A 25,442-nucleotide genomic window follows, 5' to 3' on the forward strand; every position below is an offset into this window, starting at 1 on the left:
CTGAACTTTCTTAATTTTAATATTATACTAGATATTATCACGGGCGTTAATAATTAGAGTTCACGCGCGGTGGTACGACCGCAAGATAATGGTCGCATGACAGCCGCATGACAACCGCAGAACAAATTTCTGGCAGTTGTCAAAGGTTGCCTTGAGTTTTCAGCTGACTTTTTGGAAAATATTCAAAACAAACCAAGTTGACAGACAAATCAATGCATAATTTCAGTTCAACATGCTGATTTTTACACTGCGGTAGTTAGGCGGCAATAATCTCCTGTCATTCACAGCGATGGAGAAACGTGATTTTATCTCGCAATAAGCAATATTATGTTTTGAAATAGAGAGGCCGTTGCATTTTTTTTTTAAGTTTATGTCGCTCCCCCTTAAAAATTGGTCCGAAAAATCAGGGGACAAAAAAATATAAAAAAAAACTTTTTCTGCATTGATAATCATATATAGCATGTTTGGGCTCGATTAAACATATTTTTAATTTTTGTGAAATTCCAATGTACAGCACCTCAATTTTTTTGCTAAAAAATAAATTTTCGGTGTTTAACGCATCTTTTAACACTTTTTTCATTCAAATGTTAAAACCATGGCTCGTAAAATCAATTTTTAAACTTTTTTATTTTTTTGCCCCTCCCCCCTCGACTTTGGTCTGAGTCGAGGGACATAAACTTCAAAAAATATTTGAAACGGCCTGAAAAATAAGTAATTTAAAATATTAGAAAATTCTAATTTTGCATGTTTTGATTTTTTTAAATTTTGAATAGGGTATCTTGTCCCTATTTTAAGCCTACTAAGCAGAGTACAATTTTAATTTGATGTACAAGTTGTTTTTTTTAATGATAATGCTCGTACGTAATCACATTTTTGATAAAAAAAAATATCATGTAGGTATCGCTGTATATGTTCCAAAAACCTAAAACATTTTTTGTCTCTATTTTGGGTCTATTGCAGGGTCGTCGGTCTATTGCTTCTAGGATCCGACCTTCAATGTGCATATGTTCGACCTACCGTCTGATTGGTTGAAATCTCGAAGCACGTTGCGAACTTTTTTGACGTACGGTTCAGCCCATGTTTCGTAAATATATCCAAGCTCTCCGATATGGGCGAAGCAACTTTAATCAGTTATTTTATTAATTTGGTGGCAGTTTAGTGATTGTTTTTGCAATCGGATTGTGCAACCGGCATCATTCTCAAGACGTGCGCATGTATTGCGTGTACGTACACGATGGATTTTTAGGTTGAAATTTGTGGTTGCCAGCAAAAACAAATGGTAAGCTAGTGTGCGTGAGATCGGGCTTAGATAACTCTAGTGACAGATTCGTGCCCAGGTTCGGCGAAATGCACAATTTCGTTGAATTAATTATGGTAGATCCAAAATAGGTACTAGGCCCAAAACAGGGACAAATACCGTACTAGTTTTTATTTTTGTCAAAATAACAGAATTTTTGAACCAGAGTTTTTGAATATTTTGACTTTAAGAATTATATTTGTTTTTATCTTTTGAATTTTAGGTTTTCTGAATTTTCCATGTTTTAGTTTTTTGTAATTTTCAATGTTCTGTACGAGGTTTTTTATTTTGTTTTAATTTTTGATATAAATTCACGGCGTGTTTTCTAGAACAACCTTATCAGGAAAAAATAGTCATCGCCACTTTCAAATGTGTCTTATAGGAAATTTTCTCAGCATTATTAAACCAAAAGCATTGCTAAGTTCCTTACAAATTTGAAAAGTTGTGCTCGTACTCAGTGTGAAAATTATGGCATCTTGTAAAAAAAATGCGAGAATTCATGCAAAACAACGCGTACTGACTTTTTTCATTTCATCTCACATACATGACGAACTCCAGTCTGCGACCCGTTAAGATACAAATAACTTTTTTTCTCTCTTTGACTCTATTAGAAAACTTTATGTATCAGTAATGCACCTTGGATCCCGGAAATGAATATGATATATATTTTATTATTTGGCTGAAACTTTTTGGGTCAACAATGCCCAAAGAAGCATTTTTGCCATAAAAGTCTCCGTAAAATGTGGGCATCTGTTGATGAAAAATTAAACGTAAATATTTGAAATTCTGTCTCTTTCAAAGTCATTTTCTGATCGATTTGGTGCCTTGGAAAAAGTTGTTGGTACTGATGAGGAACATTTAGAAAAAAAGAACGCAAAAAAATGCCAATTTAAAAAAAAATATCAATTTTTCTGAATTTTTTTTATATGTTTTAAGGGACAAAAACCAAAAACTTATGAGCCATGATTTTTCTTTGTAAAAAAAAAGAAACCTTACAGAACACAATTTTTTTTACATCAGTTTTTGATATAAAGTCGAATTTGCAATCGAAAATAAAATTTCATAAAGTGACCGTGTTCAAGATATCGAAACATAAAGATTGATTTTATGTGAAAAATTGCAGTTTTTCGATATTTAAATATGATGCCCATGAGTGATCATCTGTAAAAAAATGTTCAAAATGTTCAGAAAATTCTCAAAATGTTTCGTTCAGGAAAAATTGAAAACTCTAGTTGCTGAGATACAGCCGATAAAACAATTACATACAGGATAATTTACTAACATTTTAAAAGGGCGTATTATTTTTTTATGAGCTAGATCAAAATTACATTTTCTTTTAAAAAATATCATGACTCGGCGGCAACATTTTTGGCCGTTTCGATGACTAAAGAGATGCGTTTTTTGTCCCCTTAAACAAATAAAAAAAACTAAAAAAAATAAAATAAATGCGGGTTTGGGACATTGATTTTAATCAAAAGAAGTCAATTTAAAAAATGAAAATTTTCTTAATAGACCCCTAAATTACCTAAAACTTTGACCCCTCATTACCTAAAACTTTGCCCAGCACTCCAAATCGATCAGAAAAACGATTCGAGGTTTCAATACCATAAGTAGGGCTAGTTACATTTCGCGATTTCACGGAAGCCGCGTACCGTGACATCGGCTCCTCACTGTTTGAAAATTTGACTTTTGGATTGAAGCAAACCACAAGACAAGCATGTTGAAAATAAAAAAAATACATGGTTTTATATCATTTATTTCAAGCAGATTTACGAGTACCGTGAAATTGCCGTGAAATTCCCAGGTCTTGTAATTGGCAGGCAGCGAAATTTCAATTTTTAAGCCGTGAAAAATCACTAGCCCTATCCATAAGCTTTAATTTCACAAAGATCACCTGTAATTTTCTTTTTTGGATAAAAAAAAAATGATTATTTATCAATATTTAGTAAATAATGAAGTGTAACAAAAATGACTTTTTGGCGGGCATTCAAGGGTTTGTTCCGGTGGGCATACTAAGCCCAAATCCAAAATATGAGCTTTATAGGACGTAACAGGAGCTGGCACTCCGCCCTTCAATTTTAAATGGGATTTAACCCGTAAAAAATGTTTTTTTTTCAAAAATGTCACTTTTTAAGGCATTTTGGCCACCAATGCGTTTACCAAAAACATCACTGGCGTGTAGGCCAGATCCTTGCGCATCTTTTGGTATACATAACATTGACATTTGGAGCACCCTGGAGCTCGGTATAGTGAAGGCCTATACCGAGCTCCAGGGTGCTCCAAGTTTGGCATTTTTTCGAAAAATCGGTCCCGGCAAAAAAGATATGCGTCGCGCCTCGCGACGCCCTACACTGAAAACCCAACCATGGTAGTTGCTACCATATTGTAGGGTTAAATTGAGAACACGCACCGACGTATTTTTGCTAAAAACATTCCGTGCTTGGATTGACTGATTAACGCAGTCAGTTTCACTATGTCGAGAGCGGTATGGTCGAGGGTATGGTAATTTTAACCCTCGATTATGGAGAGAATGATAATGAATTCGTATTTGCTACCATGCAATTTTGTGGAAGCATGGTACATTTTACCATATTTGCGTTTACTTTCACCAAAAAGCCACAGTTAATTTAATAAGCAGCATTTTTAGCAAATTTTCTTAAAACTACCATGGTCGGGCTTTCAGTGTAGACGCCATTTGATTTTGCCGGGGCCGATTTTTCGAAAAAATGCCAAACTTTGAAGGCCTATACCGAGCTCCAGGGTGCTCCAAATGTCAATGTTATGTATACCAAAAGATGCGCAAGGATCTGGCCTACACGCCAGTGAAGTTTTTGGTAAACGCATTGGTGGCCAAAACGCCTTAAAAAGTGACATTTTTGAAAAAATCATTTTTTACGGGTTAAATCCCATTTAAAATTGAAGGGCGGAGCGCCAGCTCCTGTTACGTCCTATAAAGCTCATATTTTGGATTTGGGCTTAGTATGCCCACCGGAACAAACCCTTGAATGCCCGCCAAAAAGTCATTTTTGTTACATCCTAGTAAATAATCAATGACAAATTTGTTATTGTTTTTCTTTCTTGATAATATTACTGTCTACAATCTTGAAAAGTCGAACAGAATTGATATGGCTAATTCTACGCCAACTCACACAGCAGTTGCCCCGACCCCTCTTCGATTAGCGTGAAATTTTGTCCTAAGGGGTAACTTTTGTCCCTGATCACGAATACGAGGTCCGTTTTTGAAATCTCGTGACGGAGAGGCGGTACGACCCCTTCCATTTTTGAACATGCGAAAAAAGAGCTGATATCTCTATTTTAAGTTTTTTGGTTTTAAATTCCTTTATTATTTATTGCAAACTTTATACTAACAGTTCAGAAAACTTATCAAATGATGTGTTTCATGAGTCATTTACTCACAAGGTGATGACTATTTTTTCTCCTTAAGGTTGCCCAGAAAACACGCCGTGAAATTTATTTAAACAAAATTTCTGTATTTTTTTTTATTTTTGGTTTTAATTTTCTGCCAGTTAATTTAATGACATTCATACTAGGGTTTTGTCCTAGGTTTTGTCATTACTTTTTAATGTTATTTTTTTTTTGCCTTTTTATATTAAGGTTAAAAATGTAAGTATTATTTAGGATTTTTTAATGTAATTTGATAATGGTGATGATCGATTGTAAATTTTTTAAAACGTTTTAAAATTTAAGTCGCACGAAAAAAAATCTTTCCTTTCCTTCACCTTCCAGAACATTCCAACAGCCGATCACCCTATCTGTCTTGTCAACAAACCACTCCGCGAACGCACTCCACCCGACACGCACACCATCAAAACTCGATGCTGTCAGCGCATCCGTACACGCCAGACAGCTGTCACATTCCACACCAACGAAAAAAAAAGAAAAACTTCGTTCAGTGGCAATCGTCCTCTTTCTCGTTATGGCTCTTCGTTTTTCCGTCTGAATCCGAGGAAAAACACTAATTTCGCGTAGGAATCTGTGTGGAATCGACGTTCCACCATGGACTTTGGCAAGCTGCTGAGCGTAGCTCAGCGCAATGCGGCCTCCTCGACCAACAGCGAACCCAAGGCTGAGGTAAGGGTTGCTTCTTCTTTGTTGGTTCCCTGCGGGAACTTCCGGCCAACATATGTTAATCGTCTTTGATTTTTTCGGCAGTCCCGCTACTACCCGGCCAAGTTTGCGCCGCCCAAGAAGGAGTCCAAGGACAAGAAGCTGTCGGCGAACATCCAGAAGTTTCTGGCCAAGCGGGAGCAGGAGGAGCGCCAGAAGGAGGAGGAGGCCCGCCGGAAGCGGGAGGAGCTGAACGCGAAGCGTGACCCGAAGGCCAAGCGGAAGATCGAGAAGATGCTGAAGGTGATCCGGTCGGCGAACAAGTCGGTGCTGGACGACGCGATCGACACGCAGGACACGGCCGTGACGCTGCAGGGCCCGGAACAGCCGGACGAGGACGATTACGGGTACACGTCGAACGTGGCGTCCGCGATCTACCAGCAGCTGATGGACAAGTACAAGGCGACGCCGGAGGAGAAGAAGTTCAAGGACGGGGAGAAGCGGACCATGTCGAAGGAGGAGATGCAAAAGGCGAAGGCGCGTGTGAAAGACGCGTTGAACCGGGTTCAGGAGGAGGAGAATGCTCCGAGGACGAGGAAGAGGAAGGATGGGACTGGGGGGGAGGGGAGTACGAGGGAGGAGACGGCCGGAAGTAGCAAGAAGGTTGTGGGTCCGGATCGGTACGATCCGGAGGAGGAGCGGAAGAAGGAAGCGGAAGCAAAGGCGAAAGAGGAAGCCGCGAAGAAGAAGGTGAAAAGGCCGCAGGGACCTCCTCCGCCGGATTTCGCCACGCTGCTCAAGCTGGCCGAGCAGAAGCAGATGGAACCGGTCAAGCTGGAGACGCCGCTGGATACGTTGGAGAAGAAGAAGAAGGAACCGGAACGGTTGATGACCAAGAAGGAGAAGAAAGAGTACGAGGAGCGGATGGCTTACTTGGAGGAGAAGAAGATCCGGGACCGGATACGGAACGATCCGAAGCTGTCGGAGAAGGAGAAACAGATCAAGTTGGCAAGGTATGACGCGATGAAGTCCGGGAAGGCGCCACCGGCGCCGTCCGCGACCTCAACTGGCGCGGCCAAACCCGTCAACGTGATGGCCCCGAACGGCCGCATTCCGAAGCTCAACTCCGGCACGGACAAACCAGCTGCCACGGTCACTTCCACCAGCAAACCCGCGCTCAAGCCACCGACTTCAGCTTCATCTTCAAAACCGGAAGAGCGACGTTCCAGCGCTCCCTCGAAACCCGTTGACCCCGCCCGAAGCAAGCTGGAAGCGGCCCTCACCTCCAAGAAGCCAACCTCTTCAACGCCCTCGAAACCCACCCCGACGCCCTCTTCAAGCGCCGCCAAGAAGCCAATCTCAAGCGCCACTTCCGGCAAACCCTCGACATCGTCGTCGTCATCCGCCAAAGTGGCCCCACCCGCCTCCAACGGCCAACCCAAATCTCGACCATTCCCCCCGGCGGACGTCCAACGGACGCGCCAATTCCCCCCACCGGACGTCCAGCGCAAACGACCTGGACCTCCCCCATCCTCCTCTTCCTCCTCCCAGTTCAAGAAGCGCCGCCCCGTCATCGAGGACTCGGACTCCGAGTACGACTCCGAGATGGACGACTTTATCGACGACGAGGGCGCCGAGGAGGACATCTCGTCCCACATTCGGGCCATCTTCGGCTACGACAAGAGCCGCTACCGGGACGAGGACTTTGACGACCGCACGATGGAGTCCAACTTTGCGCAGGTCCAGCGCGAGGAGTACATCAGCAAGAAGATTGGCCTGCAGGAGGACCTCGAGGATATGCGGCTCGAGGAGGAGGAGAAGCGGCAGAAGGCGCTCGCGAAGAAGAAGGCGGCGGCCAAAGGGAGTGGTGGTAAGAGGAAGTGAGGGGGGAGGTTAAAGATTTTTGTTTTTCTTTTTTGGAATTTATTTTATTACGGTTTATTTATTTTAATTTACTAAATATTTGCCTTCTTATGCATTATTACTATATTGATAACACGCAAATTTACTCTTTTTTTACATATATATTAAACAATATCAAAAACTCAAGTGCAAAGCGAAGAAAAAGTGCCGGGCGAGTCCTTTTGCGAAACAAGTTGACACGAAAAACACACACAAAAAAGCGTAAAATAATTGTGCGAAACAAATGTAGTTGCTAGCAATGATTGCTTGAAATGTAGTAAAAAGACGAAAAATAAAATTATATATTGAGGATAAACAGTTTTCCATTGGATAAAAAGTGGTTTTTGTAGTTTGAAAAATTGAGAAAAAGAGAAAGTAAAAATTACTAATTTTCCCTGTTGTGTGTGCAGTGCGTGCGCGAGGTACCTCAGCTGAACCGACAAGCTCTCTCCCTAAAGAACTTTTGCATCAAACGTTATTCAGAACCAAGGCGTGATAAAATGTGACAAGGGGAAGAGGGAGGAAGAGGTTGTTCGTGACGTCACGCTAGGTTATTTTAGACAAATGTTACGCACGGAAAGTCTGATATTTGGCACCATGAAGGAAGGGCTCTTTCCCGACATTAACCGGCTCCTAGATCCGTTAATCGTTGATTTCACCATTCTGATCGTACGCGGCTTTGAAATCTGGTTCTATCGACATTTTTGGAGAATTTGACGTAAATAAAATATTTGGTACATCGTCGATCTCCCCTCTACGAATCCGGCTTGGTACGGCTTAACAACATCCTTTACTCGTTCCGACAGACGACAGAAAATGATCTGAGACAACAATTTGTGGGCCGAGTTCTCACATTCCAACTTGTCCCCCTTGTTTATCGAGGTTTTTAAGCGCAGATGGCGTTCGAATAGTGAACGCCCGAAATGTCAAATCACGCAGTGGTACCAACATTACGGAACAAGTGTGCCATGGCATGACAGCCACATTTTTTTCTAATGTTGGTGCTACTGCGCGATTTTGACATTTCGGGCGTTCACCATTCGAACGCCATCTTCGCTTAAAAACCTGGATAGATCGGGCCTATTACTCCCTCTTTCCAATCCTCCCGTAGCTGTTCTGTGTCCCAGATTTTGACTATCAGTTGGTGCAGACAGGTCGCCTGATGAGTTCGATTCCGATACCATCCAAACCAGCTGCCTTGTTGTTCTCCAGCTTCTTGATGGCATCCTCAACTTCCCTAATCCCCGAACTGACGTAGTTTTCCCCGTCGTCGAAGTGCTGCTTCCACCTTTCGATCACCTCACGCTCGTCCGTCAAGATTCCCCCGAAGGAAATCGATGCAGATGTGATGTGTGGGCACGTTGTACTCACGAAATTTCTCGAGGATTTGTCGGAAACAAAATTAGGTTTTACGCCGACTCGATTTGGAGGTTAGAATGGAGTGCACTGTTTACATGCCCAGTAAGAAATACGGGGCCGATCGGGTCTGATCATCAGAGCGACGATCAGACCTACAGGGGCCGATGCGGGTCTGATTTTGAGACACGCATCAGACCCGAATCAAGGTATTTTGCACCCGAAACGTCAACCTGTCAAGGTTGTTCGAACATCGCAAGAGGCCTACGTGCGGGGGCGATGTAAGAACGACGTAGAGGTGAAAAATCGGACGCGCATCAAGCTCTTTTTGAGGTTCTTCTTCTTCTTTTCCCGTCATCTGTCATCAGGGTTTTGTTTGGATTGAAACAATTTCTTATTTTGATCCGGTTGTTTTGCGTTGTTGCATTTTATTAATCAAATCATATTTATTGTTTTTAATAAATTATGCGTAAAATCACTATTTTTCCTGCACCTGTTTTTGCTGCTTTCGATGGTCCGGAACAAGGAAGAGCGGGAGTGGGAGTCTAGTTTGGCGCAGCTGTTCCGTGCATATTCAATCTTCCGGCGACTTGTTGACCTCACCGACCCGACCGGGTTCGTTTTCACTGGTAACATCCAGTACGGTCGGCTGCAGCGGTTCCACCGAGTTGTCCAGCGAGTTCTCCAGGTACTTGGAGTGCGGCGACCGTTCGCCGAGTCTGGTCCATCCGGTGTTAGATCCGGTGACGTTCCGAGCCTTTTATGTGAAGCGTCGTTCCGAGGGCACTTGCAGGGTGTCGTGCCTGTTTCGTGTTGCGTCTTTCTGGGATTTTCCAGGGCCATGTCCGTTCAGTGTCGTTCTAAGGGCACTTGAAGATTGGCGACCGCCCGGTAAGCCTCATCCGTGCTGCCTCTTTCCGAGAGAACCTCGAAGTCGATTGCCGTTCCGCGTGACAATTCCGGATTTAATGAATCTATTTAAAAAAGAAAACAAATAATTATTGCACTGAATTAAGCGAAAGTTACAAATAAATTACCAAAGTTTGAAAAGCAAAAGGTCAGGATTTCGGGTCGTGCTTAAAAAAACCGAACCGTCAGGATTTGTTGTCCGTGAGCATGATTGAGTGCACCTAGATGGCTCGGTGGTTTGAATAGCATCAGGTTTCGTCTTTTTGTTGAAGTTCTGGTTACCACCGGAACTGTTGTTTTTTTTTTATTCTACCGGCAACATTGTTGTTCCGTCGTCCAGTTATGTCATCGTTCGACCATCTTTGTGCTGACTTTCGAGTCTGTCCCTTGTTCCGCCGGCCATGATTGTACTAAGTGCTAGTTCCGGAGGTCCGGAGGACGAAGTTCCAGGAACGTGGACCGGTTCCGATTGATCTAGAACTGGGCGCGTTAATGATGACAAGATCCAGGATCCGGAACATGTCTACGTCCAGAATTGCATGCCTGCTGCTGGCGCAGATCCTGTGGTCCGGCGATGAACGGAACGGAAGTGCTGCAGCAGCTGACCATTCACATGGCCAACGCCTGGTTCTACTATGGCTTTGAATATCTTGGCGTGCAGGGTCGACAGGGTCGCAATGACACAAGCGCTCGAAGCACGCCTTTGTGGATCACCTCTCGGTCCGGCCAGTACTGGTAAAACGGAATCGGTAAAGGCCCTTGAAATCAGCTGAGCCGGTTTGTTCTCGTGTTCAACTGCGACGAAACGTTCGACATCCAGGCCATGGGCCGTTGGCTTCTGTCAGGTCGGCGCTTGGGGCTTCTTCGACGAGTTCAACCTGTTGAGATAACAACCACTGCCCCCCTCTTTTTGCTGCGCTACTGCGCTTGTCGTGAGTGACGTGCTCCTCTAGCTGTCACATTCTGTTTATGTAAATAAAAGTCTTTTTCAACCGCTTTGACTGTACGCACGCGTTTTGTCGTTCCTCCTGTAAGCCATCCGAAACCTCTTGAGGTTATGGGCCCAGGTCGTTTCAAGTCCGGGTAGTTTTTCGCAAGTTAAGTTTCGCGATGTCGGAGGGAGCAGTTGTCCGTGAAGACCGGTACCATGTCGCGTTGTTCGACGGTACAAATTACGCGTCCTGGAAGCTGAGAGTTCGGGTACTCCTGGAGGAGTATGAACTCTGGGACTGCGTGGAGCGTGACGTGGGCGAGATTCCGGAGATCGTCGTGAAGCCGGAAGATGCCCCGGCGGCCCAGACGGCGAAGCAGAATCGACGGGAGCTGGAGCTCAAGCGGCGGCGGAAGTGCAGGCGACTCCTGATCGAGCGGATCCACGACTCGCACCTGGAATATGTGCACGACAAGGTCTCGCCGAAGCAAATCTGGTGCACGCTGCAGGATGTGTTCCAGCGGAAGAGCATCGCCACTCGAATGCACCTGAAACGCCAAATTGTGGGCATGCGATTCGAAAGTGGACGGCTGGCGGATCATTTTCTGCGTTTCGACCGGCTGGTCCGGGAGTTCCGTGGAACCGGTGCTGTGATGGAGGAGCTGGATGCAGTTTGCCATCTGCTGCTGAGCTTGGGGACGGCGTTTCCGGCGGTTGTGACCTCCATCGAAACCATGGCGGAGGATAACCTCACAATGGAGTTCGTGAAATGCCGGCTGCTGGACGAGGAAACAAAGCAGCAAGGCATGGGCGATCGAGTGAGTGAGATGGCTGCATTTTACGGCGCGAAAAAGCAAAAGAAGTTGCGCTGTTTTTCGTGCAAGAAGGAAGGCCACAAAAGTGTCGACTGCCCAGCGAAGAAGAAACAACACAGTGAGAGTGCGAATGTTGCTGGCTCGAGCGAGCGCAACAGTGTTTGTTTTGTTGGTGTGCGCGGTGCTGAGCCGCAGAAAAAGCAGCGGCAAGTGAAGTGGTTCCTGGACTCGGGAGCGTCCGATCACCTGGCGCGGGATAAACAGCTGTTTACGGACCTGCGCCGACTGTCGGAGCCGATCGAGATCGCCGTGGCCAAGAATGGCCAGTCTGTTGTTGCGGAGCACTGCGGTACTGTGAAGATGACGGCGTTTGTGAATGGTCGATCGATTGAGTGCACCGTGAAGAACGTTTTGTTTACGCCGCACCTGCGGCACAATCTGTTGTCTGTTGTGCGGATCGAAAAGGCCGGAATGCGAGTTGTTTTTGACAGCGGAAAAGCTCAGGTTTACCGTGGAAACGAGCTGATCGTGTGTGGTGCTCGTCGGAACAGTCTGTACGAAATGGATTTTCGTACTGTCGATCGTGAAAAGTTGTTGTGTGATCGTGCACAAACAGAGCATAATTTGATTGCTCTCGCTGAATGTTACATGGTGTCAACCCCGAAGCAGATCGTTGGCAGAAAGTGCAAGAAAACGATCGTTTGCGACACGTGCGGTGCAGGTAAACAAACACCGTGTGGAACTTGGGTTGTACCCAGTCGGAAAGATGTCGGGTACGAAGCCGGTGAACGGGTTGAAATCGGGCTGGAAAGAAAGCAGCAGAATTTGGTGCGTCCGATTGCTGCCGATGCTGATGAACCTGGTGGTGATCCCGCTGAAGAAGAATTTGGCCGTTGGGACGAAGAACCTGAAACTGAGCCGAATGATCGAGAAAATGAAGAATCCGGAACAGCTTGTGCGGATGGAGAAACGGGCCGTGGACGCGGATTCGCCTTGTTTGCTACGAGTTACATCGACAACATCACGCAAACGATTGCTGAGAGGACGAAACCGGACGAGGTGATTGATTCGTTGGGGTGCAATAAAAATTGTTCTTTGACGATGCTCCCCATTGGTCGCACACCGGTCACCTGCAAGTGGAGTCGTTTGAAGCGAGGTGACGGAGTTGTGGCTGACAAGTACGAGGCGAACAAGAACGTTCCGGCTGGTGTTTTCGTTGGATCATCAATAAGAAGAAGAACGCGCAGCCAGATGGACTTCAGCAGGGGAACACCCCTAGGTGTTGGCTGCGTCGATTGCCGTGTAAGAGTGTAGACGGGATGCTTCGGATTGTCCGGAGAGTTGGAGCTACTGTTTTTGTAGTTGAGATGTGCTGTGGTTGAGCAGGGGTGTTGAGATAACAACCACTGCCCCCCTCTTTTTGCTGCGCTACTGCGCTTGTCGTGAGTGACGTGCTCCTCTAGCTGTCACATTCTGTTTATGTAAATAAAAGTCTTTTTCAACCGCTTTGACTGTACGCACGCGTTTTGTCGTTCCTCCTGTAAGCCATCCGAAACCTCTTGACAACCGTCTCGAGGAACGCATGCTTTCGGCCGTCTCGCAGTCGATTCAAACCATCCAGGAGGCACTCAAGTCTCTGCAAGACAGCCGGACGTTCCAACTGGAACGCTTCGAGGGCACCAAAGGAGTTGCGTACGTAATCGACCCAAAGGCCATGACGAAGGAAGCGCTGTACGGTGTATTGGTCGGAGCTTGTAACCCGCCGACGAACCCCGGCCGTAAAACTTTGTTCCATCGTTTCCTGCGTCACGTCCCGATTGTTTACGTCGACTAGCCTTCGCGGGTACGCCGAACCTTCAACCAACGCAATGGTCGAGTTCTATCTGTCGTCGCAGGATCGCTTCACCCAGGACACGCAGCAGGACTACGTTAACTCGCGGTATCTGTGAAGCTATTCGTTCGCCGGACAACCTCGCTGTCGAAGGACTGGTTCGGCTGTGGGCCCACGAAGCCCTTCGTCTGTTCCAGGACCGATTGGTTGAGGAATCCGAACATCGCTGGACCAACGAAAACATCGACCTTGTCGCAATGAAGCACTTTCCCAGATTGGATCGCGAGAAGGCACCGGGTCAACCGGGCCGAGCTGCGAGACTACGTCAAGGCGCGGTTGAAGGTGTTTTACGAGGAAGAGCTGGACGTGCCGCTGGTGCTGTTTGACGAAGTTCTCGCGCACGTGCTGCGTATCGATTTTATCTTCCGTCAACCGCAAGGTCACTTGCTTCTGATTGGAGTGCCCGGTGCCGGCAACACCACGCGGTCTCGTTTCGTGGATTAACGGGCTCTCAATCTTCTAGATCAAGGTACACAACAAGTACACCAGCGAAGACTTTGAAGAACCCTGCGTTGTGTGCTGCGTCGATCGGGATCCTTGCAAGGACGAAAAGATCGCGTTCATTTGTAAATCGATAGTTTTGGACTCGGGCTTCTTAAAACGTATGGCTAACGGAGAGGGGCCCGGTCTTTTCGAAGGTGTCGAGTACACCACTCTGATGACCCAGTGCCAGAAAGGGGCTAAACGCGAGGTCAGTTCCGGACGGCACCAACCTATTAAAAAAACAGAAAAAAAATTATTACACTGGGATTCGAAACCACGAGTTGGAATTGTTGTTCGTGGCCAAAATTGGGTATACTGAATCGTCCGCGTTTTAACTGACCTTCAGCGATTGATCAACGCACAGGTGTTGGTATTCCGGCTGCAGATTCATCGTCGAGGACGGATTCAAGTTCATTGAGCTCGTTGTACCTGATGCACACCCTCGAACTCGCCTCACACGGCCAGGCAGTCATCGGTGAACACCTGGTCTGGTCCGATGCCGCTGCTGAACCAGAGTCTTTATCCTCCTTATTGGAACATTTGACAACTCGGTCATTTTATTCCTCGAACTGAACTTCAACCTGTCCTTCAGCAGCACCGATTCCGCAGCCACCGACTGGCCATGCGCTGCGCCACTTCCCGACAGTTCCATATCAAACGCACTCCAGTGCCCGGTTCGTCCATGAAGTGTCCCAGCCATTTCTAGCCGGAGGATGGTAGGGAGAACTCTGTGGAAATTAATAAATTTATTTATGTATTTAATTACCAATTGTTAACTCACTACTAGTAAACTGTTCACCGGTTCCATCACGATCGCCGGGACAGAACAAGACCAGTTCCTGCTGTCCGGTAAGCAACGCTGCGGACTCTTTGGGGAAGACTTGCTTGGTTACGATCGATTTTTTGCTGCATCGTTCTACAATTGAAACGGCATCGTTGTTGTTTCGACGGTCAGTCCAGTCATCGTTCCATCACCGAAGCCGGGTTCAAAAACTTCTTGTACAGTGCCATAAACTGCGCCACAAACGCCTCCAGGTGGAAGATGTGCTTGCTGTCCTGCTGCATCCGGTGCTCGTACAAAGTTGAGCGTTTGCGTCTTCAGGCTCATGTCGCAGTTCTTGAACAGATTCTCCACCAACCCGCGGAAGATCACGTACAGCGTTCGCAGACCGTTTCCAGCTTTTGCGGACTCTGCTCCTGCACGATCTGGTTCGTCATCTTCCGGAGGAACACCTGCCAATCAATCTCCGGTAAGTCTTGGCCGACGGTGAACGGGTACTGCTGAACCTTGCACGCCTCCAGCATCAGGATGGCCCGGCGCAAATTGTAGTCCGACTTCTGGGTGATGCGGGTGGCCAGCTCGGGCGGAATGTCGAGACCCTCCTTCTTGCAGATGCTATTCTAAATACCGACGCCGACACGCGACTGCCCAAGCATCGACTCTAAACGGCCGGAATGACGCGCGACGTGGAGTTGACGCACAGCAACCGGCATGTGGCCACGTACTTTTCCATCGTCCGTCTGAGCACATGCTGGGCGTCCTTCGTCAGCTGGTCCACCTCGGACAGCACGATCGTCTTAAACTCCCTCTGTCCGCCCGGATCAACCTGCAGCGTCTGGGTAATCTGTTGATCATATCCGTGATGACCACCCGGTCGTGGATTCCCGCGTCCGAATGATTCACCTCGATGTGGTAGTTGCTGCTCACCATCATAATCTCCACCTTCTTGTTCGACGGTGTGGTAAAGTTCATGATTTCGTTGCGCAGCCGCTCAACCCCGGGCCGTACAGTTCCCGCAGCAGGTACATGATCCGAGTCTTCTTGCCGGCTCCAGACGGGCCGTAGAACATCAGATGCGGAAAGTCGCCCTGGACGCAAAGATTGATCAAGTGCCCGCTCGCGTCTTATGGTAATCCAATTTGGCCAGCTCTACTCCCAGAGAACAGCTCGGCGTCAACGCCGGTTGCATCTTTTGCCACCACCAGGGCTTGCACTCCGTCGTAGTGCGGCGGTTCCAGGTTGAGCAGCGGCGGAACCGTGCCTCCTCTCGAGTTAACCTCAAACACCTTGACGTAGTGGTCCTTGGAACCGGTCGCCATCAGATCAGTGTTGTTGGGCCCTTCCCAGGCCGTAAGACACATAACCGCAGCCTGGTGTCCACCCGAAAGCCTTCCGAGGCAGGAAAACGTCCGCAGGTCCCAGATCCGCACCTTATCCGAAGCGGCCGTGTACAGTTTGCCCGAAGCTCCCAACTTCAGCGTCGTGATCGAGCACTCGCCCGGAATCAGATCGGACAGCGAAGCATTCGCCGGAAGAATCGCTCCGGAGGAACTACAAAAACAACCAGATTTAGTAACAGCTCTAAAAAACCAAGAAAAAAAATCATACCACAGTGTCACCATCGGGCGGATGTTGCTCTAGCGCAGGTCCCACACTTTGATGAAGGCACCCGACGCGGAGAATAGCAGATTGTTGGTCGGGTCGCACTCGACGGAGCCATTTCCGGAGGATTTAACAAGCACTTGAATCGAATAAAACGCGAAATCCAGCAGCGACGATCCGCGAACTTCGGAAGATTTTTGTTTGTTGATTTTACTTCGTTCGTTCGTTGGGATGTCCACTTCCGTTAATTAATACTCCTTGTCGTGATCATTCGACCGATTTCCTCGCGGATTACAGTGGCCATTACCTCGTCCGACACGTTCTTCCGTCAAAGCAGCAAGTATTCGCGTCCCGGCGGACGGTTGGAATTCGAGGTCGGCTGTAAAAAATAAAACCAAGCAAAAGTTCGTAAGTGGTGGTGGGTGTCGTCCGGAAGTTGGACAGTAGGTTTGAAGTCACCGTGTGAAGTCTTATCTGGTCCGGCACGTCTCAAATCAAACCAAACCTTTCGTTGTTCCGCCGGGTTCTTCACCTTTATTGAAAGAGGAATAAATTGAAATTACTTTAGTTAATAAAATACTCAAACAAAATCAATCAAACTTAATCAAAACTTCTTATTACCTTGAAGATAACCAACCTCATGCCAAACTTTGAAATTCGCAAGAAAACGTGTTTTTTTTCGTTTGACAGCATTCGGAATTTGGCAAAAGCGAGATAGCAAGAGAATCGAAACTTCGATGAAAAACAAAAGCATGCTTTCCCTTTCTTTCCAACGCGCAAGATACAGTTCATCGAACTGATCGAAAAACATCGTTGCCTTACAAAACATCGTGGGTTTACGGACTTTCGATCTCTGGGGGGTGGACTTAGCACAGTTCGATGAGCTCGTCGATTTTGTTCGGGGAAATTCGTCGACAATCGACGAAGACCATGTAAACAGTGCACACGAGCTGTCAAATGACGTCACGGTGTAAAACCTAGGGGTTTTGTTAATTTGATTTGGTTAACAGCGGTGGATTTTCTTGAAATAATTCGAACTGTCAAAAATCCACCAAAGCATCTACCACATTGATCGCACAAAAATCTGTGGTAGAAAAGTATCCACCGGTAGATGCTTTGGTGGATTTTTGACAGTTCGAATTATTTCAAGAAAATCCACCGCGGTTAACCAAATCAAATTAACAAAAGCCCTCTAATATTTCGGTTCGTGGTAGCCGCGTCCACTCAAAAAAATATTCACGTTGAAGCTACGTGAAAAGCTATGTGGTATTTTTCCACTAAAGTTTTCACGTAACTTCTACGAGGCGGCCCTAGTAGAAACGGAATTTGCTTGGCCAGATCATTTCACGTCGTTTCTACGTGCTTCACACGTAAAAGCTAAATGAATCAATTGATGATTTCTACATGTTTGTTGTAGTAAACATTAAAGGAACCTTCTTGTACTAATATGGTCTAATTTCAGATATTTTTTTTTATCAAAAAGAAAAAAAAACAAGCAATGCAGATCTAATTCAAATTTAAAACATAGTTTTATTCAATTTTCCTTTGCTAACATGGTAAAAAATGGCCCAGTCTCTCATGAAACCGAGCAGGAAGACGTTCGTGCGTAGCTTTCTGTTTCCGCTGCACTTTTGTGGCCGCACGGGAACCCGTTTCAAAGTCGTTGTCGTTAGTTGCGGTACTTCTGTCCGTGCCACGTTAACGTGGCTGCACATCACCAGGGGGGGGTTCTTTGTGAGCAACTAGGCAAAGTTTCCGATCAAGTTGGGTTCTCGGATGGTTGGCCAGTATGGCGTGGCCAGAAAGATGTTAAAGATGATTGGGGCGACCACGTTCAGCTCTCAAATTCCTTGCACGGGTTCGTTGATCTTGCCGGATACAGCTTGTTGCTTCGAAGAACTTTGGCGAGGGTACCACACTGGCCAAGGCCGACGATAAGATGGCCGCAAATGAACATCACACTCTTCCGGAGCACCCCGGCAAGTGTCCGCAATGTCCGTGACATATTCGGTTGCGTCGATCACCACGACCAACCGCTTATATTAGAACTGGCCAGAATCCAAGTGGCCACCGGTAAAAGTGTGCTGCTTCCAGAGTTCGGCCGCTGCAAAAAATAAATAAATAATTATTTATAAATAAAATCATTCAAACTTAATTTAACTTACCTTCTATTCTATCTTTGATAAAATTTTGCGAGATCAAGTTCGGCAGCCAGTCTTCGCCGGACGCCATCAATTTTCATACTAAAATAATCACGTAGAAATTTCGACGAATGGTGCATTCGAGTTCCGTTGAAGTTACATTTCAAAACACATACAAATTACAAGGAAAACCCTAGTGGAAAAATACCATAAGGCTTTTCACGTAACATCAACGTGAAAACATTTTTTTGCCAGTACACTTTCACATTATTTTTACGTGTGTCACGTAAAACGAGCCTAGCGAGGGGAAAATCGGGGTTACGTGATTTTTCAGGTAGCATCAACGTGTAGATTATTTTGAGTGGATCACGATTCGATTTTCACGCGAGCTGTCAAATTTCCAACCGAAAAACCGACTCGGCGTCATAGAGTTATTTACGTGCGCATGTATTGCGTGTACGCACACGAAAAAAAGTGAGGTTAAATTTTGTCCGGCCAGCAAAATCAAATGGTGCGCTAGTGTGTGTACGCGAAACGTCATAAAGCTCTATTAAATGACAAATTTTGTGTTTTTGACGTAGATGTCAAAATTGACAAACAGAGATTCCGATTGTTTTGCCGACTCTCGATTAATCGCATTTTTTCGTGTAAGTTGATTCCAAACAAAATAAATTAAAAACAAATTAAACTTCAAAAGAAATCCAGCGTTATTCCGACGAGAATGGCATCAATGCCCGATCCCCCTCCGGGCCAGCACGAGTTCGATCTCCCGCCGGAACTTTGGGAGCAAATCTTCGCGCACTTGAACGGCCAAACCCTACTGTCAGCCCGACTGGTTTGCCACCGCTGGCGCGCCATCGCAGACCGGAAGCGCTCTCTTTGGGCCAAGATGCGGCACCGGTTCCATTACGGGCTCCAGCTGGACGAGCAGTTCGCGCGGGACCGGTGGACTCCGGCCACCTCAATCAGACTGAACGGTTCGAAGATTCTGCTGGTAGAATCCTCTTGGTGGGTTCCGTTGGGGGAGCGGCTTACGGACATTAATTTGCTGTGCTGTAAGGTGACGCTCGAGACGTTGTTGGGAATGCTGCGGCGCACTCCGAACCTGGAACGGCTGTCGCTGTACATGGTGTTGGTTGATTGCGAGGAGGAACCCGTTGGAGATTTTCAGCTGCTGAAAATGAGGGAGTTCCATGTGCGAGCTGATTCGACCTTCGGCGTTTTCGGAGAGGTGTTTCCGCGGTTGAGCAGTTTAATTTTGGAACTTGGATGTTCTGGACAGGAACAGAGTTGCCGATTGATCCAGTTGGTTCAGGGCACGCTGAAACGATTACGATTCAGGGCAACAAAGTACCTCGCGCTGAATATGAGCCTCATGAACCGGTTGCAGCTGCAGCACTTGAATGTGGTTGGATCGTACGAGGTCGCTGCACTTTATCTGTGCCATGTTCAACCGTCCATCGAGGAGCTTATCATGCCCAAGGTGGATGCTCCAAATTCAGTAAGAAAGGTTGTTGGAAGTTTGATCTAGTAATTTGATGTTGACCTTAATTTCCAGATGCTTTGTCTTATCGGGACAAAGCTGCCTCGACTAAGACAACTCGAGACCGGTTTAGCCGAGGTTGAAACGATCCTTACTCCCTCATTCCTGGCCACGATGCCTCACCTGAAGAAATTATCCCTCACGGCATCGCTGAACAAGCAGCTGATCAACTTCACCCAGTACAAGTGTACAAATTTGAACGAACTCTACCTGAACTGTTTGCAGCCCGTTGAAAACAGCTTGCAAGCGTTCTTAAGCGGTTCCCATCTGTGCAAGCCACCGTCCGTTGACGAATCTACCCTGCAGACTCTGTGGCGCCTGTTGCCACTGCTGACTCGACTAGTGCATTGCAAGAAGCGGTCCGGATGTTGTCGATTGTTCAAGTTGTGTTGAATAAAGACTGCAGTGACGGAAACCCGACTTTTATTTTCGTCTCGTCGAACTTGAACGTGGTGATTATATTGCATTCGATCGTAATATTACGATCGTAATTTGTAATACCATTTTTGCCTTCCTCACTTTACTGAGGAAAGGCTATAAAATCATTCGAAAAAAGAACTTTTTAGTTAGACCTCCTAGACCTACCTTCATTTGTACATATCGACTCAGAATCACCAGCTGAGCAAATGTCTGTGTGTTTGGCTGTATGTAGACATGTGTATTGAATCACTGGAATATCTTGTCACAGGCTCAACCGATTTTGGCCGGAATGGTTTTAATCGATCCGTCGTAACGTCCCCTAAGTTGCTATTTAAATTCATGCAGTTTGATCATGTATTTAAAAAGTTATGTTAAAAAAACTGTTTCATATTAAATTAAAATTATGGTAAAGAGGGTGGTTTTTTCATGAAACCCTCACATGTTATATATTTTTAGAAAGCATATGAGAAGACCTTTTAGGTGGATTAAGAATTTTCAAGATCTGACTTACCTATCTAAAATTACAAGCAGTTTAAAAAATAGTCTGAATTTACATAACCTCAAATGGTCCCGTCTGATCGCCACGAAAAAAAGCCTTGTAGAGGGATGCCATTTTCCTGAAAGGCGGTGTCTGTATAATCTTGACAAAAAGCCTGTAGGAAGTCTGTTTTTTTTTTACTCGTCACTTATTTTTATTAGGACCTCTTGGGTGCTGCGATCACGTTAGGGGAGATCCATAAACCACGTGGACACTTTAGGGGATTGTAATCACTCTATAAATGAGAGGAAGGCACCAACCACCTAAAGGTGGATTAAGTTACGTTTTTTCTAATATGTTTTATTTTAGTAGAATATAAAAAAAAATCTAGGATATTTTTTTAATGCAAAAAAATTAGGCCGTTGCAAATATTTTTCAAAGTTTATGATGTTGATGAAAGCAGCCCTTCGTCTAAAAAAGCATACCTTCAAAATAAAGGACTGCAAAGGAAAGAAGCACCGGATTAAAAAGTAGGTAGTAACGATTTGTGGATGATGACGAACTTGTTTGACCGATGGTGATTACTGTTTATTTGAAGTGCTAATATATTCGTCAAACAACTCTCATCACACCCATTTGAACACCAGAAAAGGTGCGTCATTCACATTCTACCCGAACTCGTCGCCAGATCACCACACCATGACCAGCGTCGTCGCTCAGCAGTTCGACCTGCCGCCGGAACTCTGGTCGCAGATCTTTGCACACTTGAAGCCCCAGCAGCTCTTGCGGATCCGGTTGGTTTGTCACCGCTGGAAGGCGATCGCAGATCGCGAACGATCTCTCTGGACCCGGCTTCGCATCAAATTTACAGACGAAGTCGTCACGCTGGACGAGAACTTCCGACCGTTCATCGCACCGGCTGCGGAGGTTCAACTAGAAGCGGTGAGGATCGTAACCGTGGATTCGTGGTGGCCGACGCACTTGACCTGCGTTCGGATGCGAGGTTGTCACGTTTCACTGGAGTCGTTTCTTGGGATGCTCCGGCGGACGCCGAACTTGACCCAACTCGGGCTATTGTTTGTGGAGTTTGCGTCTGGAGGAAATGGTGGAGTTGTGGATTTCCGGTTGGAGCGTTTGGAGAGTCTTGAGTTGATACAGTACTCCGACGACCTGTTGGACCTTTTTGGGCGGTTGTGTCCGCGCTTGCGCGAGCTGAGTCTGGAAGACGACGGTGAGCACGACCGGGCGACGGCGCGCTTGATCGAGTCCGTCCAGGACACGTTGCAGCGGTTGAAGCTTTGGATGACGCCGTACGTGCTGCAGAAGATGAGCCTGATGGAGCGTCTCCAGTTGAAGTCGGTTGAGCTGACCGACCTGCAGGAGGACGAGTACGCTCTCAGTTTGAGCAGGTTTCAACCGAGCCTTGAAGAGTTGCTCGTTACAATCCGACGAAATTCGGTTCTCTGTGAAATCGGCACGAACCTTCCCGGACTCAAACGGCTCACCGTCGGGTTGGTGGATGAAGATGGACTGGATTTTCTGGCCACGATGCCGCTGCTGGAAGAGCTGAACATTGGTGGAGGGCAGGAAGCGTTGAACTTCAACGGATTTCACTGCCCAAACCTAACGGCGCTAACACTAGACGGCGTTGAACTCGTGGCGAGCAGTCTACGGTCGATTTCCAGCAAGCTTAAGGAGCTTAAATTTGAAAAATGCGCCATGGACAGCTGGTCCGACCTGTTGGCAGTTTTGGCCGCGCAATCGTCGCTTCTCCATCTGGACCTTTGGTTCGTACAGTTTGAAAACCGAGCCATCCCTGCCGTTTCGCCACCCCCTCAAACCAACCTACAATATCTGCGAATCTACCCCGCAACGCCCTTCACCAACAAAATGCTGCTCCATCTGGCCGAAATGACCCCCCACCTCGAGACCTTGGCTCTGACATCGATGCCGCGCGTTGGCGACGCCACGGTTCGGAAGCTGTGTCGCCAGTTGCCGCGACTTGCGCGCCTAACGCTCGACTTTTGCTCCGTAACGGCGGCTTGCGCCAGGGACGTTGTGAACCGGCACCGTGCCCTCGAGCATGTCCAGGTCCGGGCCAAGTCGCAATCGAAATTCCAGGAGATTCGACGTTTTCCTAGCTGAGCCCGGTGAAAAAAGTATGTGCGAGAGTCTTTCGATCCCAAAAGTGAGCCACTCTTCGTGAGAGTGTTGTTTTTTGACAGATTAAAACCACAATTTTATGTAAAATTTCCTTGTTTTATTTAAGATTTTGATCAAATTAGCGACTAAACTGATGTCTTACATCAGATTCCTTACCCTCACCCAATCGCCTTCCCTCGTACCGCACCCCAAATCCTTCCAACCCCTCTCGAACCTCCCGCACCAACTTCCGGACGGCCTCGTCTTCACCACTCCGAACCTCCACCCGCTCCAACGCGCTCGGCCATCGGATCAGAAGGTGCCGCAAGCCGCCGAACACCGTTACGCCGTCGCAGGCCTCCAGCGTTAGCTGGGTCAGCCGGGGCAACGCGCGGTACAAGGCCCGGAACGTGGCGTCGTCCAGGTTCGGGAGCCGGTTCAGCGTCAGGGTCTTGAGGTGGGGCGAGCGGGTGGTCAGTTGGAGCAGGGATTTGTTGGGAATGTGGTCGCCGTCGAGCAGCTCGAGAGTTTGGAGCAGGTTGGCGGTGCGTGGTTGGATGAAGCGGGTCTCGGTCAGATCGCAATCGCTCAGCGATAGGAGTTGGAGGTTTGGGGAACCGTTCAGGAATGAGGACAGACTGGCTTGTTCGAAGGACAAGTACCAGAAGCGAGCTTGCCTCAAATTGGGGTTCGAGAATCCGGTGAAGTCGATCGGTTGCTTGCCGTATCCTCTGAGGGTTAGAAGCTCCAGGTTGGGCATCGTTGCCAGGAAGGTCGGCCGACAAGCTTCCATTTCTTCGATGTACGTGTCGAGGACTTTGAGTCCGCGCAGATTGCGGCCAATTTCGCAAAGTATCTGAAAGAAAGCTCACGTTAGATCATCAACGGCGCCCGCCATGTCAACGGGTAGATGCTCACCGAATCTTGGGCAACAACACCGGGAATTACAAGCCGCTCCAGCGATTGTTGAACGCGGCACAGCCGCGCAGCGTCATGCTGATCATGATCTTGCATGTGAGTAAACAGCGTTACACTGCTTAGCCGGAGACGATCCATGCTGGTCATGGCTTGAAGCAGCTTTGCCGTGGGGTAGAACTCCAGATGTTGCAGCGTTCCCTGTGTCGATTGTATCAACCGGTCCCGTATCCCGTCCCAGTCCGTTTCCATATGATCGTAGGAAAACCTACGCAACCGAGGAAAGATCCGCACGTAAACCTCGAACAGTTCTTCAAAGTACAGGTCAAGTTCCTCCATCCTATCCAACTTGAAGTTCACGACCGGTTCCTCCCTACAAGTGAACGCAGTGTACCGCAAGGACAGCCGCCTCAAATTCGGCGTGCACCTCAACATCCCCAGCAACGTCCCGAGCGCCACCCGGCAATCCCTCATCTCGATGCAGGTCAACCGTTCGCCGAGAGAACGCCACCACGAGTCAACGGTGACGATGTTTGCCCGGTTCAGCTTGAGGCAGGTCACTGATGGAGCGCAGCTCTTCATTCGAAATCGGGCGTCCAGCGTCACTCCGTCTGGAACGTGGATGCAAATGCGGTTCCAGAGGGGCCGCTCGCGATCTGCAATCGCCTTCCAGCGGCGGCAAACCAGTCGGAGCGACAAGAGCTGCTGGGGCTGCAAGTGGGCGAAGATTCGCGGCCAGAGTTCCGGCGGTAGGTCGAACTGCTGAGGACCGGTGACGACGTTGGCCATGGCGTGGTGATCTCGAGAAGAGTTTGGAGAGAATGCGAGTGGTGTTCAAACGAGCGGTGCGAGTTGTTTGGCGAATAAATTAGCACTTCAATTGAAGTTCTTGAGAAAATGGTCTGCAACCACGCAGTTATGATGTCATCTCGATGAAGATGTTTACTTAATTTTTTGTAGCATGGAAGGTTTACGAGCAGTTATCTTTCGATAATTCTTGGTTCGTGTTTTGAGAGTGTCCTGCAATCTTTACTCTTGTTCCGTGTATACTCATCAATATCTCTCGTATCTCATGTCAAGGCGCTCTTACGAATATGTGCTGAGTATTTTTCTCAATCAATAGATTTAGGGTATTGAAACCATTTGCTTTTCCAAACGCATATGAGCACATAGGGTTAAACAGCGTCCAGATACGTGTTACCTTTGATCAGATTCGTCATAACGTGCTCTTCGTCACAGTACCATCCTGGATCACTTCTACTCCAACGGCCGTTGCCGTACAAACTCCTTGCAGCTCCGTTTAAACTCGTTTATGTTGCTCGTCATCTCAGCAGCCTCTGGAAGCTGGTTGTAGAGCTTAAATCCTTTGTAAAACAGCGAGTTCTGCGTGCATGCCTTTTTCCAGTTCTGCAATCTGAGACCGTCAACTCTTCTAGTGTCATGCTCATGGATAGCAGTTCCGTCAAGTATTGTGGCGCCATCCATTCTTTCAAACGAGGGTGTTGTACTCGATTCGTTGCTTCACCGACATCCACTGCAAACATTCGAGCATGTTTGACAAAGTCGAGGGCAGCTCTAGTCGCCGACAAACAAGTTTTGAGAGAAACTTTGCATTTTGCAAATTTGCCGATTTGTGCTACGCGTTCCTGAAAAATCTGAATCCTGGAGATGCCACAGCTACGCTTAGTAAAACATGTACTAACCTGAAAGACTTCGTCTCCGTCCATGAGAAGGTTTCCCTCGAAGACCCGTCGATTTCGGATTGTGA

The 25,442-nt window shown here is 47.1% G+C and overlaps 5 protein-coding genes and 2 pseudogenes across 5 annotated transcripts; 5 read left to right on the forward strand and 2 right to left on the reverse strand.

The window, feature by feature from the left end:
- Positions 1-5,166: 5,166 nt before the first annotated feature.
- Positions 5,167-7,361, forward strand: LOC120420231 (protein SPT2 homolog). Its single transcript, XM_039583220.2, has 2 exons — positions 5,167-5,389; positions 5,471-7,361. The coding sequence occupies exons 1-2, from the start codon at positions 5,315-5,317 to the stop codon at positions 7,247-7,249; spliced, it is 1,854 nt and encodes a 617-aa protein (XP_039439154.1). The 5' UTR covers positions 5,167-5,314; the 3' UTR covers positions 7,250-7,361.
- A 1,368-nt stretch (positions 7,362-8,729) lies between these two features.
- LOC128093843 (uncharacterized) lies at positions 8,730-9,649 on the forward strand. The gene has a single exon (XM_052711683.1). The coding sequence runs from the start codon at positions 9,135-9,137 to the stop codon at positions 9,495-9,497; it is 363 nt and encodes a 120-aa protein (XP_052567643.1). The 5' UTR covers positions 8,730-9,134; the 3' UTR covers positions 9,498-9,649.
- Positions 9,650-10,167: 518 nt separating this feature from the next.
- Positions 10,168-10,422, forward strand: LOC128092812 (cytoplasmic dynein 1 heavy chain 1-like; annotated as a pseudogene).
- A 4,190-nt stretch (positions 10,423-14,612) lies between these two features.
- On the reverse strand, positions 14,613-16,055 carry LOC120420240 (replication factor C subunit 3-like; annotated as a pseudogene).
- A 2,702-nt stretch (positions 16,056-18,757) lies between these two features.
- Positions 18,758-20,125, forward strand: LOC120420222 (uncharacterized). The gene is made up of 2 exons (XM_039583210.2): positions 18,758-19,677; positions 19,735-20,125. Exons 1-2 carry the CDS (start codon positions 18,898-18,900, stop codon positions 20,110-20,112), a joined length of 1,158 nt encoding a protein of 385 aa, XP_039439144.1. The 5' UTR covers positions 18,758-18,897; the 3' UTR covers positions 20,113-20,125.
- A 1,191-nt stretch (positions 20,126-21,316) lies between these two features.
- LOC120420239 (uncharacterized) lies at positions 21,317-22,762 on the forward strand. Its single transcript, XM_039583228.1, has one exon. The coding sequence runs from the start codon at positions 21,317-21,319 to the stop codon at positions 22,760-22,762; it is 1,446 nt and encodes a 481-aa protein (XP_039439162.1).
- An 81-nt stretch (positions 22,763-22,843) lies between these two features.
- LOC120420218 (uncharacterized) lies at positions 22,844-25,302 on the reverse strand. The gene is made up of 2 exons (XM_039583205.2): positions 23,678-25,302; positions 22,844-23,615 (listed from the first exon to the last, which is right to left on the reverse strand). The coding sequence occupies exons 1-2, from the start codon at positions 24,461-24,463 to the stop codon at positions 22,899-22,901; spliced, it is 1,503 nt and encodes a 500-aa protein (XP_039439139.1). The 5' UTR covers positions 24,464-25,302; the 3' UTR covers positions 22,844-22,898.
- Between the last annotated feature and the right edge of the window lie 140 nt (positions 25,303-25,442).

The sequence above is a fragment of the Culex pipiens genome, chromosome 1 (genome assembly GCF_016801865.2).
Source record: "Culex pipiens pallens isolate TS chromosome 1, TS_CPP_V2, whole genome shotgun sequence".
NCBI classification, from domain to species: domain Eukaryota; kingdom Metazoa; phylum Arthropoda; class Insecta; order Diptera; family Culicidae; genus Culex; species Culex pipiens.

Excerpts from the sequence above, each read along its gene's own strand:
- LOC120420231 (XM_039583220.2), top strand. The coding sequence starts at position 5,315 with ATGGACTTTGGCAAGCTGCTGAGCGTAGCTCAGCGCAATGCGGCCTCC. Across the intron at positions 5,390-5,470 it reads ACAGCGAACCCAAGGCTGAG|TCCCGCTACTACCCGGCCAA; the intron begins GTAAGGGTTGCT and ends TTTTTTCGGCAG.
- LOC128093843 (XM_052711683.1), top strand. The coding sequence starts at position 9,135 with ATGGTCCGGAACAAGGAAGAGCGGGAGTGGGAGTCTAGTTTGGCGCAG.
- LOC120420222 (XM_039583210.2), top strand. The coding sequence starts at position 18,898 with ATGGCATCAATGCCCGATCCCCCTCCGGGCCAGCACGAGTTCGATCTC. Across the intron at positions 19,678-19,734 it reads AGGTGGATGCTCCAAATTCA|ATGCTTTGTCTTATCGGGAC; the intron begins GTAAGAAAGGTT and ends CTTAATTTCCAG.
- LOC120420239 (XM_039583228.1), top strand. The coding sequence starts at position 21,317 with ATGACCAGCGTCGTCGCTCAGCAGTTCGACCTGCCGCCGGAACTCTGG.
- LOC120420218 (XM_039583205.2), bottom strand. The coding sequence starts at position 24,463 with ATGGCCAACGTCGTCACCGGTCCTCAGCAGTTCGACCTACCGCCGGAA. Across the intron at positions 23,616-23,677 it reads GTGTTGTTGCCCAAGATTCG|ATACTTTGCGAAATTGGCCG; the intron begins GTGAGCATCTAC and ends GCTTTCTTTCAG.